At 44.9% G+C, this 18,937-nt stretch overlaps 1 protein-coding gene across 4 annotated transcripts in view; it reads left to right on the plus strand.

The window, feature by feature from the left end:
- Positions 1–18,937, plus strand: part of LHFPL2 (LHFPL tetraspan subfamily member 2) — a 132,573-nt gene that overhangs the window by 111,159 nt on the left and 2,477 nt on the right. For 3 of the 4 annotated variants that reach the window (XM_084505264.1, XM_084505265.1, XM_084505262.1), the window contains exon 3: positions 7,375–8,153. In XM_084505264.1, coding sequence (XP_084361390.1) covers positions 7,724–8,153 — 430 coding nt within the window. In that variant the 5' untranslated portion in view covers positions 7,375–7,723. Of the gene's footprint in view, positions 1–7,061; positions 7,172–7,374; positions 8,154–18,937 lie in introns of those variants that run through there. The other variant, XM_084505263.1, reaches the window with a different exon arrangement.

Raw genomic sequence — 18,937 nt, forward strand, 5'->3', positions numbered from 1 at the left:
ATAGTGCATTTCAACTGATTTATTTTTTTTTTTTTGAAGTTGGAAGTGTTTCATACTCATTTCTTTTACAGTGATATATTTGAGAAACAAATCCGCCCGTAATTAGATGGCATTTTCTGCAGCATGATAGGAAGAAACCTACCTGCAAGGTGGCAAGGAATAACTATCTCACACTGTCTCATGAGAACAGCCGTCATTGTTAGTGTTTTTTTTTAAACTTGTTGACACATAGAATTTGGGCTTTTTGGCACGTGAGGGGTAGGCAGTTCAGTTACAGATTTCATATCTACAAGCTCTGTCTTTCGTAGAAAAAGAGTGGAATAAACAAGACGTAATTCAAAGGAAAGACAAGGAAACATGGACTTGACTGTGATACTTAGTGAGTTTGAACTATTTTTCAAAATATTTGTTATATTTCACATCTTACATCATGCCAACAGGATCGAGACATGATGTATTGTCAGCATTCCGTCTGTTACTAGTGGACCATGTCTGTCTATGAGCAGAATATGGCACATTTTCAACAATCTGTCACAATAATGCACTCATTAATATGCTTGTGCAGGCTTATAACAGTTAAATATTTATGATATGGAAATGTGTGCTCTCTTTAATTCGCAAGCAAAGACTAGTCAAAGATTCGCTTTCTGTTCTTCAGGTAAAAAGTTCTGTTCCTCCTAAGGAGTGTTATTCTAGTAGGAAATAATTTGATGAAAATATGAAGCCAGATGGAGGGGGAGGGAATCCTTTGCTTATTTTCTGCTGTTTGACTGAAGTTGTGCAACCACTTAAGTTTTAAAGCACCTGCTCCTGTTCTGTTATCTGACTGAATATTTTGATGACTCAATCTGTTGCATTTAAAAAACAAAGTAAAACAATGACACACTGAAGTATCTTAAGTTCCCTTTCTTCTTGACCCAGGTGTTTCCCGTGGTGAGTATGCATTGCTTACCACAAACTGGTGACAGCAGAGCTCCTCATGGCATGCAGAGAGAACTTACTCGTAACTTTTGTGACATCTTGTCTTTCCTTAAGAACTAATGCTCATCCCTATTCTCTTTTGAGATGAATGTACCTCCTCTTATGCTTGCAGGTCACTTATAAATGTACGTAGGGCCCTTTAGCAATGTGAGTTGGTGTTCCTGGTGGTATCTCTTGAGAAACACTGCTCAGTGTCTGGTTGCCTGCTTGAAGATGCAGAAGATGGCAGGAGCTTGACCTTTCCTCCTGGGCAACTCCTCCTGCAGGAACACAGGTCCTGCAAGGGGACTAAGTAGAAGGAGAAGTGGCATTGGGACTGGTTCACATGACAACTGTTCTTTCTCTTGCTTTCTTCCTCCTTCCCTTTCTTCCTCCTTCTCACTCTGTTGCTACTATCTCTCAGTGGATTATTCTGTCCTCTTTTTTTTTTTTTTTTTTTTTTTTCATTTTCAGTCCCTGGGACAATAAAGCACGGTGCAAGGTACCACTCACCCGGAAAATGAATAATCCCTAATGCTCATCCCACATTCCTTCCTGAAGTGTTGTCCCTTCTGGCTCTGTGGTTTGAGGGCTGCCTCGCCCTGCTGGACAGGGTGAGCCTTCATTTGACCCTGTGCTTATCCAGCAACACCTAAGGATGGGAGCTGCATAAAGTGCCAGCTCACATTGACCTGACTGGGGAGACAGTCAGAAGTGATTGCGCCTTAGTGTGTGAGCCTCTCTCTGTTTGTTTTAAATACCAAGTTTGCAAAATCAATATAAATAGGAGCTACTTCCACTCTTGTAGTTCAAAGCATTCTCATAGTGTTTGTAAGTGCTAACGAACAATGATCAGAGGAAGCAGAATCCAGGCTTCCAGGACTTGCACATTTTGGGTTATGAGATGCTCAAGCTTGTGTTTTGTAAACAAGGTCTAGAAACTCCTCTGCATACTTGTATTTTGGACTATAGCAACCTTTAGAAGAAAAGATCTAATTGTGCCTGGATTTATTTTACAAACTGGGGCTGTTTCAGCAATCTGTGTGGCCTTCCATTCAGTTGTTTGTTTAAGCCAGGCCAAAAGCCACTTATCTAAAGATGATTTATTCTCACTCTTGAGCTGACAGAGCCAAGCTGGGAAGGGTGAAAACTGAGTTGTAGGGTTTAGTATGAGCCCCCACCAGTCAAAACCATAAGGGAAGCTTTGAGCACTGTCCATTACATTGTTCTGGAAGGTACTTGCAAGTCTTGTGCCTTGCTTGTAGGACACCTTTTTTAAAATAAACAGCAGTGGTATGTATGTGATTGACTCAGATTTGAACTTTGCAGCTGTTCCTTCCTATCTGTATGGTATGCCAGAGCAAAACTCTCTCTCTAGCTCAACATCTCTGAGATCAAAATTTTTACTCAAATATTATAATTTGGATCAGCTTCTGACTTCTTGGTTTTGGCAGTGTGAGCAAGATGGAGGCAAGTGTGTTTCTTTATCTAGTTCAGAAAATTAGATGTTATTTATTTCCTTAACATATAGCAATGTTACAGAATCACAGAATCACAGAATTTTCTAGGTTGGAAGAGACCTCAAGGTCATCAAGTCCAACCTCCAACCTAACGCTAACAGCCCTCCACTAAACCATATCCCTAAGCTCTACATCTAAGCGTCTTTTAAAGACTTCCAGGGATGGTGACTCCACCACTTCCCTGGGCAGCCTGTTCCAGTGCCTCACAACCCTTTCAGTGAAGAAGTTCTTCCTAACATCTAACCTAAAACTCCCCTGGCTCAACTTTAGCCCATTCCCCCTCGTCCTGTCACCAGGCACGTGGGAGAACAGACCAACCCCCACCTCGCTACAGCCTCCCTTGAGGTACCTAAAAAGAGCGATAAGGTCGCCCCTGAGCCTCCTCTTCTCCAGGCTGAACAAGCCCAGCTCCCTCAGCCGCTCCTCGTAGGACTTGTTCTCCAGGCCCCTCACCAGCTTCGTCGCCCTTCTCTGCACCTGCTCAAGCACCTCGATGTCCTTCTTGTAGCGAGGGGCCCAAAACTGAACACAGTACTCGAGGTGCGGCCTCACCAGAGCTGAGTACAGGGGGACAATCACCTCCCTAGCCCTGCTGGTCACACTGTTCCTAATACAAGCCAGGATGCCGTTGGCCTTCTTGGCCACCTGAGCACACTGCTGGCTCATATTCAGCCGACTATCCACCATCACTCCCAGGTCCTTCTCTGCCTGGCAGCTCTCCAACCATTCCTCTCCCAGCCTGTAGCTCTGCTTGGGGTTATTACGCCCCAGGTGCAGGACCCGGCACTTGGCCTTGTTAAACTTCATGCAGTTGACCTCAGCCCATCGGTGCAGCCTATCCAGATCCTAACTACAGATGTTCTGTAGTAAAAGGCAACAGATAAATATTCTTAGTGACATATGTGGAAGTATAACTTGAGGCATAATATCTGGCTGTCAGAGTTGTTCGTTAGACTCAAGGAACCAAAATACACGTTTTCTTTTTCTTTCTTTCTTTCTTTTTTTTTTCTTTTTTTTTTTTTTTTTTTCTCCCCTTCATTCAGGAACTCAGTTTTATCTTCATTGGATGCTGTCAGGATCTAACATCTTTTAACTGTTAAACTTCACTAAATGCCAAGATTGACCATGAGCATGGTTGAGGGAACACAGGGTAAATGAGACTGATGGTGAAGGGGTGAAGTTTCCAGATATGTTAACATCAGCATTAAAAACCATCTGTAGGTCCTTTTGCCCCTTGTTCCTGCTGCAGCATCAGTTTGCTGCTGCCTTAGTGGTTTTGGAAGGGTACAGTATGAACTGGTTGGCTGAAATGAACCACATTTTAAAACACCTTTCCCCTCAAAAAAAAAACAAGCAAACAAACAAACAAACAGAACAAAACAAAACACACAAAAAAAACAATGCATGTTTAACTCAGAGAGCTTCTGTGGTGCATCCAAGAGCTCTAGTGGCTAACTGAGGAGCTGGTGGTGGGGTGGGGTGACTGTTGGGACCCAACCCAACCCAGCTACACACTGCACTAAATAACTCACCCCCACAGATGAAGAACATGGCCGTAAAAACAGGGGCACGCCCAAAAGAGTAAGGGGTGATCCTAAAACAAGGAGTCTGCTTCCTCAACGAGTATTGATTTGAGTGAGTTTATACCAGTGGGGTTAAACAACCATTGTATATTTTGAATATGGGCTGTCAAAACAAATATTTTGACAGTCGCTCAGAAGTGGATGTTGAGTGGCGTGCTGTGAAGAACATGCAGTTCTATCATGGAAAAAAATCATCAAGGTCTGGGAAATTGAGAGGAGGAATAAACAGCCAGTTTTCAGCCTGAAAGTAGACTAGCTTGAACTTCTGTGAAGCAAAAATGGGAGAAAAAGGGGTGAGCAGCATGCTGGAGGGCAGCTTCACGAAGCACAGCTATTTAATGCAGTGTGTAGCTGGAGAGAGTTTGGTGTACGGTGCATGCATTTTGTTGGAGTCATTGAAGAAATGGGTTAATTCATTTGGAAAGTCAAGGTGGTGCATGTAGGAAGGAAAAGGTTGACTCCACAAGCATGACTGAACTGTGAATTATTTCCAGTGCTTCATCTGCAACCTTTCTCTGCCAAGTCTCACGAGTTAGAAATGCCCCCTGCCCCTCCTCTGACCTGTGCACTGTATTCCTTGCATGTTTTTGTCCTCTTCCTTATAAAAGGAGGTGTACAGGACTGGCAGTCACGCTCAAGATTATCGCTAGTGCAAGAACTAATTTACGCAGGTGCTCTCCTGTGAATAATCATGGGTGTCTCTGGAGATGCTTTTCATACCAGAATAAAGTGGTAGTTACTTAGGAAAAGCTGAGTTCTGAATGTTTCATTTGAAAGCTAAGTATGTGCTGTTGAACTGTCATTATTGGTGACACTTACTAACTTTCACATGCTTTGAAGTTTTGCTACACAGCAGAACTGGGAAGTTTGAGTCCCAGTGAAGTCCAGAGATTTGGCACTGTTTCCATACCATTTTTACCAGGCAGTTCTACTCATGCAGTGACTTTTCTGGAGGTACTTTGTTCTAAAATGCTACCACAATGTATTTTTGAGCTTGCATTTCAAATGGAAAAGAATGTAATGGTGTGAACTCTTCCTCCTGGTTCTAACCATGCATCCAACATTTGCTATCAGAAACATGTCTTTATGACTTCCTGTGTTCATATTAAGTTTCTATGTACATACTTAAATACACACGAACTTTGTTCTCCTCTACATTCAATAAACTGTATTTTATTATTTTATGTGGGTACAGGGTGAGTTGTAAGAGCTGTGATAGGTGTTCTGCTGCTGTCCTTTGCACCTTGATTAAAGCAGATTTAATTAGAAAGATGAGGATTTAACACAGGAGCAATGCTTGCACAAAAATACAGATTCTAGGGCTTTTTGGAACTTTTCTTAAAAATAAAGATGTTTTTTATTAAATTCTCTTTAATTGTGCCGCTGACATCAGAAGAATGTATGCTTTTCTTACATTCCAGTTATTATTTAAAGTGGAAATACTGAGAGAATTAACTTTTTTTTGGCAGGCTGACACTTCAGTTCTCTGTTATTACAAAGGGTGTATTCGAGTCATCTGTATGTCAGGTTGCTTGAAAACTTCATGATTTTCCCAGATTTTCCAGGGAAAAAACGTAAAGTGAGCAGAGCTATTATCACAGCACAGCTAAAGCACAACTAAGTATGTTTTGCCTTTTCTTAACATGTAATTTAGTAAGTTTTCATAATTAACCTAATAAAGCCTATGAAATTATTTGTCTGATTGCCAGATGTGCACTCTTTTTGGTGCTTTCTGATGTCTTTCTCTAGTTAGCTAGCAGCAATAGAGAGGCTGAAAGCTGTAGATTGTGCCCGGTATTCTAAGCACTATGTAGAATACCAGGAAGAAGCAGGAGCATCCATCAGAAAAACAGGCAGTGTGGTAACAGTGAACTAAGGGTGGCAAAATCCAGTTGTTGGTGTGGCAGCTTAGCTCCATACATCCTCAAGGCCCAGAGGAATCTAGAAACAGATCTAGAAGAAGAGTAATGTGGATAAGATCTTATGTATAAATCACTACTCCTAGTGTAGGACAGAGTAAAAATGGCTGGATTAAATTCTGAATCTGTTGAAATTGTGTATTTTTTTTTTAGTTTTGCATTCAGTGGGACTAAGATTCAACCACTGAACTCAAAAACCCCTAAGAAATTGAACACCAACTCCCTTGCTCTTTGACAAAGCTAAAAAAAAAAAAAAAAAAAAAAAGCATAAAGGAAGAGAATGTCTGTTTTTCTGCTATTTGCTGAGCCCTTTATATTTGGCAGAGGTGTAGTAATGAGGCACTTTTTTGCCTTTGGTTGAATGCTGGTATGCTTTTTGTGTGTGTGAGTAAAACTTGAAAGTGCCGTGCTCCCATCGCTGACGGGATAACATGAGTGCATTTCCTGTTCTCCCCATTTTTCCAAGCGACACATTTTGAGTTCAAGCACAGAGGCGTGTGTGTTGATCCATCTGTTATTTTAAGGAAGATATTTGGATCCGAGTTAGAAGTGTAATGATCTCCGATTGCCTCTTGTACCAAGATAAGTATAGCTCTGGGAATGTCATCAGCTACTGTTCAAAGGCAGAAGAAAGGGAAGGCCCTTGGGGAATATCTTGCTGTAGTCCCAGCCCACAGAGGGCTGCAGGAGGGGTGGATGGAGGGCACGAAGGAGCCTGTAGCAGACCGGCAAACCAGGTCACCAGGACATTTTTCCACAGATTTCCATTAGCAGTAGTGCAAGTCACCCTGAGGCTGCCAGTCTCAGCATCCATTCGCAATGAGACGCGACAGGCCTGCTGGCAGCTCACTGCTGCAAAATCCTGGCTTTAAAGCAGGAGGACCTCACGGTGCACCAGTTCTGCAACACCCTCCCTCAGGTCCGGGCTCTGTCCCTATGTTACCACCGCATCTGGGCCTCCTGCCCAGACCCCCAGCAGGGCAGGGCAGCCGTTCAGCCCAGCTATGCGGCTGCAAAACCGCTTAAACACGTACGAGAGCTCTGCTGGGTCGCTGCCAGCAACCTTGGTAATTTCAAGCAGAGGAAGATGATGTGGGCGTGCTGGGGGGAGTGGGTGGGACAGTTCGACTGCGGAGACCTCGCTTGCAGACACAGAGCCACGGTGGGACGGGACCGAGCAGATAGTAGTGTACGTACAGCCGGGCTGCGGGATATTTATCGCCCCCCTGGGATGAAACGGGGAGGTTTCCAGCAGGCTGTGTGTGACGGGCCCTTGTGAGAGCTTCAGTGTGTCGGTTTGGACCCGCACAAGATTCCAGCTTGTTGTTGGGATGTGTGGGGGTGGAGACGAAGGTTTTTTCTCTCTGATGATGTTGTCTCTCTCTCTTGTAGGTGTGTGATGTCAAACAGTGGGCAGTCCCTGCAGCCTGCCCTGCCAGCCCGGAGCGTCATGTGCCAGTATGAACAGTAAGAGAGAAAAGTGTACTTCAGCGTCTGAGAAAGAAAAAAGGAGGAACTAAACGGCGAGAACAAATGACCACACTCCTAGCAAAACTTTGAGCAGTTCACTTTTTCTCCTGAGAAATTTCATCTTGGCTGGTGTGAGAGAACTGAAAGAGCAAGCAGAGCCGCAACAGTGATTTCCTTAGGGTACCTTTTCTCTGCTTTAATTTAATTTTTTCCCCTTCGTGCCTGGATTTAAGACTGCCAACTGCACTGATCACAAGCACTGGACACCAATATGTGTCATGTCATTGTAACGTGTCGGTCGATGCTATGGACTCTTCTGAGTATTGTCGTGGCTTTTGCAGAGCTCATTGCTTTCATGAGTGCGGACTGGCTGATCGGCAAAGCCAAGCCACTAAGCTCTGAGGACATGGACAACAGAACAGGAGGATCACAGGAGCCCTACCATCCAACACTGGGCATCTATGGGCGCTGCACACGAATCTCCCACATGCAGCTTTCTAGACGAGACACGCTTTGTGGTCCTTACGCCGAAAACTTCAATGAGATTGCCAGTGGGTTCTGGCAGGCGACCGCTATTTTCCTAGCTATGGGAATCCTGATCCTCTGCGCAGTGGCATTTGTGTCTGTTTTTACTATGTGTGTGCAGAGTATTATGAAGAAAAGTATTTTTAATGTCTGTGGACTGCTACAAGGGATTGCAGGTATGTGTGTTTTGAGAGCAACTAACAATTTTAATTTTTGTGCCACTCAGCTGGAGAAACATACCAATTCTGTAGTCCCTACAAGGAGATCTCATTAGACAGACCCAAAGCGATTCTATATGCTGGTGTTTATTCAAACACAGCTGAAATTTATAGCTACACAGCATGTAATACATTGACATTGGCAGCAGGATTGCAGCCTGTTGTGTGCCAAAATGAACTGACCAGTGTTTCTTTTGTTTGCTGTTCTGTGTTTTCCCTCTGCATGAATTTCTTTCGGTAACAAAAACTTCTCTCCTTTGTTACCAGCAGAGAGCAAAGTTAATTCTCATGTTAAGGCAGTCCATCTCCCTCTTGCTTCTTTAGTAACTTTTCCATAGACCCAAGGCTTTTCCAGGCTCTTCACGTCTGTGGTGAGAGCAAATACCACCACCCCGGAGGTGGCAGCCTGCAGTCACACACCCTGTTCTCCGGGATTTCATGCTAAGCTGCTTCCCTCAAGGACATGAGCTTTGACAAGTCATACCTGACAATAAACCCTTCCTTTGGCCAGCCTATTTGCTCAGCAGCAATTATGGAGCCCAGCGAGCTTTTCTTTTCCCTGTCCTCATTGTACTTTGCCTGAAAAGGTGTACTGGTTCTAGATATATCGTGCTTCTGTTGGACTGACAGGGATTAAGCGACCATAGCATGAACTGAAGCTGGAAAGGCCCAGCCAGACCAGCACTTGGCTTTCCACACTCTCTGTGAGCAGTGGGAGGCCTGTCCTGTGTGTGGGTGCCCACACAGCACAGCAAGTGTGTGGGGTGGTCAGAGGGAGAAGAGGGGTCCCCTGCTGATACTGACTGCCCCCAGAGACCCGTGGGGAAGGTGGGAGTGAGCAAAGCCACCTCCGCCTCCCCTCTTGGTGGTGCTCTTAACCACTTTCTGAATTGAAATGACCTGTTTTCGGTAGACAAGAACCAGGAGTTTGGTCTTGTTTGTTGGAATAAGGAGTCCAGGTTTGCACCTGTACCGGTGCAGAACATGGCCTCCATGTTGGTGTGCCTGGGCAGGTGGGGCAGGGCTGGGCGTTCGGGCCTGTGCGAGGCGGCTGCTTCCTCTGGGCTGCCTGAGGGCTGAAGCCATCTTTATGTACCACGGCCAATGCTGGATCCTAAAGCACTGTGGCATTGGCTCTTGCCGTCCTCAGCTTCGTGCAGCTGCGGTGTGAAAGCGTACAGGTTGTTTGGTGTTACCCATAACCTAACGTTTGTGCTGTGGGGCTAGAGTTAGATCCCTTTCTTGGCTCATGCTGCTCAGGTGATGGCAGAGAATTAGCAGGTGGATGTCCTTTAAGTAAAAATTACATGTCTTGATGCAATTGTTCCTGGGTTACAGAATTTGTCAGCACCCTTGAGACAAACAAATGTCTTTGTAGTGTGAATTATAGCCAGTAGAAGGTTTTAGCTCCTTGCTTTCTTACCCTGTACTTCAGAAATAATCCATGAAACCTGTTCTTCAAGAGATTACATTACTTCTTTTCTGTTGGAGGTGTATTTGTGTGAGAGAGATCAGTTAGTGGCATTGAGTAAATCTTGGCTCATCGTACTTGGGTCTGTTGAAAAGATAACCAGACTTATGGTTCTGATGCCATCTCAAGGAGACTGTGGTCTGACATGAAAGCTAACAGCAAGTAGATTCTTATCGTAGCGAGCTGTTCTGGAGACCATTTATTTGTGAGAAAACGTTTAAGGTTTTATTATCAGACCAGCTGTGCCTGTAAAGGGAACCATTGAACAATATGGTAGACAAAACATTTCTTATATTTTAGAGGATAGAGAAGTCCTGTTTGAGCTGCACTGAGAATAGAAGCACTTCCCTTCTTATAATTCAGATAAATGACACAGCATGAAACTGGGTAATTGAAAGGTCGCATTACTGAAACTGTTGCTATGAGAAATACGCCTGCCAATATTTGCAGCCAGGCGTCTTGTGGCTAGCAACTCGTTTTCTCAAGATTAATTTTATTGGGTCCACTGCTACTTTTGTGCCAGTAGCATTACAGCATCTGCTTACTTAGTTGAAAGTATTTTTCTTATGACTTATCACAGCTGTTAATTTCAACTTTCTCAGTCCCTGAGTTTTGGAAAACACGTAAGCATGTTGTAAGAAGGATAGCTGTCGGCATGGTTAATCCATATGAGGATTATGATATCTAGACTAATGCCCTGGCCAGAGAACAACTTGATACAGCCCTGCCTGATTGTTTTAAACTTAAGATCATTCTTTCAAATGTGAGTAATGTATTTATTTTTTTAAATAAGAGTAGGAAAAGAATTCACACAATCGTTTTGTTTATCAGTGTATATCAACCCAATATCTCTAAGTATGTCAAACATCTCATTTTCAAAGACAAGATGCACCCACAGTAGAGTCATCTACAGGAACTCAGGATCTTGCAGACTTAATCGCATTTAAAATCTCTATATCTTTGCTGTGGATATTTAATATAATTAAAAACATACACCAAGTTAATTTATTCCTGGAATTCATCATGAAAACACAAAAACAGATACCGGATATATCTTTTCTGTCTAGCAACATTGGTTGTGACCTGGATGATGCCTACAATGAAATTATAGAACAGAAAGCCACATCTTTTCTGCTACGGCCCTTGGACAAATGCGCAAACTCTCATTTAGGTCAGTGGGAAGGAGCCATGTACATATCTGGCCCACAGAGGGTTTTTGTTGTTGTTACAGAAAATTATAAATGAAAGGTTATAAAGGAAGAAAACATGGCTGCTGTTTGAAATCCTGTAATTCCTTTGTAATAGAGCACAACCTTGTATCAATTGTTTTCAGGCTGCACATCTTTCTACACACCTTTCACTCTGGACGTGTAGAAATAGTAATCAGCGATCCTGGTTTTGGAAATGTTTGCAGGTTGTTTCATCTGGAAAAGAATCTTTTTCCTGCAATAGAGTGCAGAGAAGGGAGCCAGGTAATTAAATAGATAATTACTACCCAGCAGCAAGGAGTCCATGCAGACTTTCATTCAAATGTCTTTTGGGGGAAAGTATTCTATTTTTACAGTCAATGAATTAGGGGCTAGAAGAGGCAGCGTGTTAATATGCAGTAGTTGATAAGAACCAATTCAAAGCAGATTGTCAGAGTAAACACCTAGTTTTATGAAGTAACTAATTGGAGATCCTCTACTGATACACTGTGGTACAAATGTACAATGATTATGTATGTTTACAAGCTTTGTTTGGGCTTTGTTACTTCCCTGTGCTAAGTAATATAACTGAAAGATAAGCAGGGTGGGAGTAGCATAGGATGCAGCCCAAGCCAGCCAAACACAACATTGTTTATGCTGCTGATATAAAAAACCTTTCCTCGCCTTCTGGCACCTCCGTTGGAAGAGCCCGTGAGGCCATGCGGTGCCTGGAGCTGGCTTCACCCATGGGGCTGTCCCCACGGCTCACCCTGCACGTCACCAGCCCCCCAGTCTTGAGGCAGAGAGCTGGCAGGGATGAGTTCCCTTTGTCCCTTCCTCACACTTCCTCTTCTGGGGCCCAAATGCTGCAAGTTTGGGATTCCCTCTATCGCCCGCCGGTGGTTCCTCCTGCAGCATGGCTGGGGAGGTGACAAAGCTTCTTCCTGCATGAGACTGTGTCAGCATCCCACTTCAGTGTTCTTCTCTCCTCACCCTGTGTGGAGGTTGCCTTCATACTTCACCCCTTGTATTGCTGTCCAGCTTTTCCTCTGGTTCTCCCGCCTTGTTGTATGAGGCTGGCTTCCCCTGGCACCTGTCCTGCTCAGGCCCAAACACTGAAGCCTCTTCCCAGTGAGTGCGCTTTCTGTTCTCAGCCCTCCTCTGTTCATTCTTCTCTCCTTTCTATGCTCTATTATTTTTAACTCGTATTTAAGCTCATCCCTTCTCCTGTTACTGGTTGTGTTCCCTTGTGGGTCCCTCTTAGATGCTAATGCAGAACCTGGGCAGTAGTTCAGCTGCAAGAGCTGTACTCTCAAATGCAAGGAGGTTTCTGGACAGTTTTCTAACACCAAGATGCAAAACCTGCTTTGAAGCCAGCTGCATCTTTACATCTCATGCACTAAGAAAGAGTTCAGCATGCTGCATGTATTGGTCATTGTTTCCATGTGGGCGGGTGGCTGATGGGGAAGATGACCCAAGCAGAGCCTGATGGGAACCATCTGAAGGCAAAGAGGATCAGGAGCTGCTGGTGGGGGGGATCCAGCTGGAGGGTGGCCGGGGGGCTCCGGGGAATTTGTGGTGTGTGTGTGGGACTGATCCTGGCTGCAGGAGCTGAGGAGGCCACTGGGAGTTGTGGGGAGGAAGCGGGAGGGCAGCCAGGACATCCCTCAGAGGTGGAGCAGGAGGAGAGCAAGCTGCAGTGGAGGCAAGTGTGATGTGAAGACTTGTGGTAGTGGCAGAGAAGTTTAGGATATTCAACTGCATGTTGTCAAGAAGCGATGCTGTGTCAGAGAAGGGGCCAAGCTGGCGAGCAAGGAAAGCACTGTGTGCACTCACGTGGCTGCCTGCGGGTGACAAGAGGCTGTGGCTTGCTGGGCAGTAGCAAAGCAGAGCAAGAGCAGTTTTGCCCTCAATGGCAAGGGAACTTCTTGTTTGTCTTTCTGAAGTGCAGAGCATGCATTTTTCAAAAGCATATTTCCTCTTGGATTCAGCTTAAGATTTTTCTATTCTGATGCCAGAGCTCTGAATGCTTGGGGTGGGAAGAAAGAAAAAGGGGCGGGGGGGGGAGGTTGGGGGAAGAAGGGTATTTCTAATGGAAATCCTGACGGTCTGAACCACTCTTGCTGTCTGCGGTATAGTGCTTCCTGTAACCTACATGGCCAAATACCAGCGTGACATCTAATACACGCTTGGCTGCTGAAAGTTCAAGCTAAGGGGACTGCTATGTTGGAGCAAGAGGGAGTATGCCAGGGAAGGAAAATGAGTTCAAGTGCTAAATTGCTGTTGGGCCTGAGGGACGGTATTAGTAACTTTAAAGAAATAAAGTGAAGATGTCAGTGTTTGGTTAGATTTGGAGGTCAGCTCATCTCCTGTGCTACCAAAGTGGGCTCACAGGGATGAGCAGACACTCAGCAGACTGTAAATGCTCAGGTCTTCACAGATAAAGTGAGGCAGCTGGAGTTTTTAGCAAAGATACATCCCTTCCATCAAATGGTGCTCAGTGTGAGGCCCTCATGTGACTCCCTGAGAAATGCTTCACTGGGGCACGTGTGTGCACAAAGGTCTGTTACCTGTAGTGGTGCTGGCAGGATGCTGGGAACGCCTTTGCATCTCCCTTGCATCCTGCTGCCCTGGGAGAGAGCTGGCTGCCCCCCGAGGGGCAGGGAGGGAAACAGAGGAGGGATCCCCTTGTGGTGGGTATTTCCTTCCAGGCATCAGAGCCAAGGCTGCTGCTGCTGTTGTATGTAGGCAGCAAACCCTGCAGGAGAATATCCAAATGCAACAGAGGCGGTGCTTTCATTTGAACACAGGAAAAATAAAGATGAAAGCAGCTCGGCCTTGGCGGGCAGAGGGGTGAGGGCGGTCTGCTTGCACTGCGGGGTCAGTACCGAGGAAATGGAACGGAATGAAAAAATGTCTCGGAGCCCTTTCACCTCTTTGTTTAAACCGAGGCAAATTGTTGCTTCGGCCTCCTTTACAGAGCCGTGGTCACGAGGTGTTTTTCTTTCCCTTTCTGCTGATTCAGCACAACCGATTCATGTTTTTGAGGGCACTGGCAGCAGCCAGTTGGACAGTGGTGGAAGAGGTTACAGCAAGAGCTGTGAAACGTGCTGGGTCTTTTCCTTCGCTTTTCGTGGACGGAATATTTGACATTGCCTGGTATTTCCTTTCCTAGCTAAGGAACCTCCCGAATTTAACCATCCACAGTTTAGTTATCATGTGGTAGCTTCAAACCTATTATTGGCTGTCTCAGATTGAAGACTCGTGATGCCCTGGTGGCTGCGCCTCTGTGCTTGCCCCACACGAGGATGGAGCTGAACAGGGGGTTCTGGGCGAGTTGCTGGGAGCAGGGTTTTTTTGGGTGACGGGTGGGGTCATCACAAACACAATGAGATGCAATTTGTCCCCCTCTTCTCCTGAAAGCAGGAGTGTACAAGCTACACTTTGTTAGAGAGAATACCAAGCAGTAATGTTATACCATTATTGGAAAAAAAATATTAAAACAAAGCCACCCCAAACCCCATACAGGAATCTCCCATATGCTGTCATTCTGCCAAAGCAACCCACATCAAGGCTTTATAAACTGACTTCTTTTTGGCTTTTCCTGTGGGTAGCAAAATATACATAATAGTCATAAGAGCCTCAGCATCTCACCCGTAGCCTTCCCCTCTACCTCCTGTCTTGCACATCGTCTACCGCGTGCTCAGGTTCCTGTTTGCACACCTCACAGAGCTTCTCCCCTTGCTTTTTGCATGAAAAAGAGCAAGCTGCCAGCCACTTGCTCTCGGGGCTGCTGGCCCCCATCCAGGGAGACCGAGCGTGGCAGGTTGGGGACAGGGCATGGGCCCCACTGGCTGCAGCTTGCAGGCACTACCTGCTCCCCTGAGCCCACCCCACTGACTTTGATCAGATTAAGAGCTGATTGCCAAAACGTTTGTGATCATGAAGGTGTCTGTTGTGTGGTGGCTGTCACTGAAGTTGCTTGCATCTGCACCAGCCTCTTTGGGTTAAGGTAGTGTACTGCCCCGATTTTATAAAGGCAGGTTTATTTGTCCTAGATGGTGGCAAGCCCTTGCACCAAAGCGATAATTTGCTGTGGTTGTACAGAGGAGGAGAACAAGCAGAGTTGCTGCCCACACTGCCTGCGTGGTGTTGAACAAGGCTAATCGTTCCCTGCCTTCACCCTTCTCCTCCTCTGCTGAAATAATGTTGTTGCTGGGTTGTGCCTGCGCTGTGGGGGCCTGTTGCACTGCCACCTCATTGATCACAGCTGCTTAATTTCCTGTTTCTTCAGCAGCATTTAAAACCTTTTTTTTTCTTTTTTTTTTTCTTTTTTTCATTTTGCTAGGAAATGAGAAGATAGTTTCAGGATTTGCAATGGAAATTGGCTTTGTTAGTATACACTGTTGTTTAATGTGGCACAACAGCAGCTGCACAGGAGACTGTCAAAACTAAATAGCATGCCTCCACTTATCTAAACAGGCATCTGTCTGCGTAACCCCTTTCTTGAGGGCTGATCCCAGGGATGGAATGAGAAAGCGTTTGCGCAGCTCTCACCCCCAGCATGCGGCGTGACACACACATGCCCGTCACGACTGACCAGTTTGTTGGTGTCCAGTGATGTTAGCCCAGCAACAGTACAGCAGAGTGTAAAAACCAGCAGAAACAATTGCTTGCTGCAGTTCTAGGCTCTTAGGAAGGGGAAAAAAGAAAAAACAACAACAACAACAACAAAAACAACAAAACAAAAAAAAGATTTTCATATCAGAAGATCATTACTGAACTGTCTTCAGAAACTTTTCCTCACAGCAACGCACTCTGTCATGTTCATACTGGTATTTCTCAGTATGAGAAGTGGTTTTACTCAGGTGGTTTAGGAGGAGGAAGCTGCTTTTATTTAATTGTAACATAGAAGGGCTAGTGTTTAACTGGTTGTCCAGGTTGTAATCAGGAACAGACTAATAATCCTAACAAAATCTAAATCCAATCTAAATTTTCTATTTCTTAAGGCTTCTTTTTGAAGGCAGGTGACTTGGAATTGATAACATAACATTGTGGGGGCAAATTCCCTCCAGTGAAACATGGGAAGATGTTCTCTGCTGACAGACTTATAACAAGATGTTTTAGATGAGTTATCTGGATAAAAAGATTTTTTAAATAAGACTTCTGCTGTTTTTCATAAGCACCTGACTGCATTGCGTAGCCTAGATTCAGACCTCTGTTTTAAGGAATCCTAAGAGTAAAGGCATAGTAGAGCTGGCAACAACTAACAAGAAGTAAAATGTAAGTAATGCTGCACCCACTGCAACGCAGCTGTGCTAAGAGAGAGGGGGTGAAGTCTTCAACAGAGCATGCTTGAGCTCTGCAAGTCTGCATAGAAGTGCAGTGGAAAATAGCCTCGTGTCATGTTTTCAGAATGAATTTGTTCCTCCCAGCAGAAGAAACAAGCAGCGGTAACTCACAGGTAGATTGGCTGTGAATTAAAATTAATTTATTGTATGTTAAGCGGCAGGAGCTGAAAGTATTCCTTGCAGAAAACTTTATTTCAGAAAGGAAAAAAAATTGTTCTCTGCTCTTGATTCTGCCTTGAAGATTGGCTTCTGTTCAGATACACTGGGACAAAAGCAAAAAATGATTTATTATGAAATCATTATCATTATAATTTACTGTCCTCCTGCCAGATCCGTCTTAAGGCAAACTGTCGACAGGAGATAATTGTTGCTTCATTAGATTATGCTGACATGGTTATACAACACAGAAATGAGCTTTGTACTTCTATGACTAATGAAAATTTAAGTGCTTTAATCTTGACTTACAGCATTAAACGGCTTATAAAGCTGCAACATGTGGATTAAATACAGAAGGAATATTTAAACGTATCAAGCATAGGAGTGACAGTCAAATTCAAGACTTGTAAGAGTTAATTGATCCAGAGAGCAAATTCTTTTACGTGAATCAGGAGATTGTGCTAGGAAGTGGTCTTGTGTCCCTGTGCACTGTGATTATGAATGGAGGCCAAGGACGAGCCACTTGGCTCCTGTTCCAGCCCCTGGTTAGCTCCAGGACAAATGCTGCCACCTTTCATTCACTTGCTCCTGGCTCCATGCCCTCCTGCACCATCCTCCTGTGGGCGCTTCAGAAAACAAAACCAAGTACCCCTACACTGCCCTGTGCTGTCCAAAAATGACTGGAAACCAGTTAATCTTCATTTCCCTCTGTCTTGTTTCAAGGGAGGCTATGGCCCTGATGAAACAGTTGCCAGTGTGCTGCTCAGGGTCATCTCGCTTGTTCCTTGCTCCCTGTCTCTGCGTGCATTGTGTGAAAAGGATATTGTCAGCTATTGGAGACAGAAACTATGAGCAGAGCTGCCAAGCTCTGCAGGAATGTGAATAAGTAACAAAAATAGGAGAGATGCAGGCAGGTGAGCCCCAGGGACTGAGCAGCGGGCTACAGAAAGGCAGAGACTCAGACAATTAAGCGGAGCTGTAAGGGACCTGGCCAGGCTGAGCCCTGTGGACACTAGCATGAGAAATCAGTGCTGAAAATTTACCAGTCTGGCCAGATGCTATCCTGTAATTGTTTTTTGCTCAACTGCAGCTGCTTGCATGTGTGTGAGATGTAGATCAAGGCAATGGCATTAGCCACAGAAACACCCCTGCGGGTTTTGCATGCTGCTTAAAATGGTTGTGCAGCAACCCTTGGGATAGAGGTGAGAGCACGCAGAGACTGAACTATTCACATTGCATTTAACCATTTCTCATGTGTAAAGCAGAGCTTAGCTTTCCAAGGAACATCCTGCCCTTGCTACCACTGATACATCTGACCTTGTTCTCTCCACGTGGGCATTTTCCCTTTCCTCCATTCTGTGTCTGTGAGTCCAGAAGCACAGAGCAGTTTTCTTCTGGCCTCTGAAGTTACTGCTCTGGCTACAGGTGGTTGGACAGTGAAGAGCTGACTTCTGCCATAGACCATGGTTTGCTCTGGGGCTGGGTGATTAAGAATCTTCCATCCGTTCTGCTTAAGCTGCAGGAACCGCTGAGACGAGCTCTGCAGCATGTGACCATCCCTTCTGTAGTCACTGGGAAGCAGCAGACAAAGTTCCTCCTCGTCCTTTACTCGAACCTCCCTTTCTGGGCAGCCTCCACGGGGAGGGAGAGTCAGGAGGGTACCTTTGAACCCTGCACAGCTCCGCCGCTGCACTTTGGAGCTTTGAGCTGGTTACAGGATGAGGTGTCCATGCCTCTCTGCTCGCTGATAGTCGGTGTCAAGGAGTGCCATTTCTGTTGTGCGTGTGCTGAACTGGCTTAATTGGATAATCGTTATCAGCTTTCCCTAACAAGTAGGAACCAGGGATTACTGAAATTACGAATGACGTAAAATATTAGTGATAGTGAGAAGAGGTGTGTTCTCAGAAGCTCTGTGTCTGCACTGAAATTGAGTAGATAGGAGGTTCAGTGGTGAAAACTTTTTTTTGTTTTTTTTTTTTTTTCCCCTTTATTACCATAGGCCAACATGTGATTCACAAGTTAGCTACCTGGAGGGGATGGGGACAAAGAGGTGAAAATCTGGGCTGTGGCCATGGTCACAGTTAAATTTTCTCCAGATCTTTTTGACCGAGAAAGTGGCTGTAGTTTATCCAATTGTGGGCTGCATTCAACATTTCTTTAGGAATTTTCTGTACTCTAAAAAAAAAAAAAAGAAAAAATGAATTCAGTAACGTACTGATGACTACACTTGACTTCTGCAGCCTTTTGGTGGTGGCTGAGTTTTGGGTAGTGGCTTCTCAACCAGGGCAATACATCTCGTGAAACAGTAGCTTTCAGGGGTCATTCAGCACTCTATTTTTGGTTAAAAGAGGTGGATGTAACTTCTCAGTCCTGCTGTGACTCAGCCGGAAGCTAGTTTGTAGTTAAACGCAGGACCTCCAGGTTTGTTAGTGATGGGGTAGTGAACGTCAAAAGCTTCCTTGGCAGCAGCAGCTACAGTGGCATTTCAGGCCTGGTTTTGTAATTCAGTGCTGGTGATTTTTAACTAACAAAGGGCTTGTGATCATTAGAGAAAATGGCAACTGGAACATATTAATA

This window comes from Aythya ferina (assembly GCF_964211825.1).
Source record: "Aythya ferina genome assembly, chromosome: Z".
Lineage (NCBI taxonomy): Eukaryota > Metazoa > Chordata > Aves > Anseriformes > Anatidae > Aythya > Aythya ferina.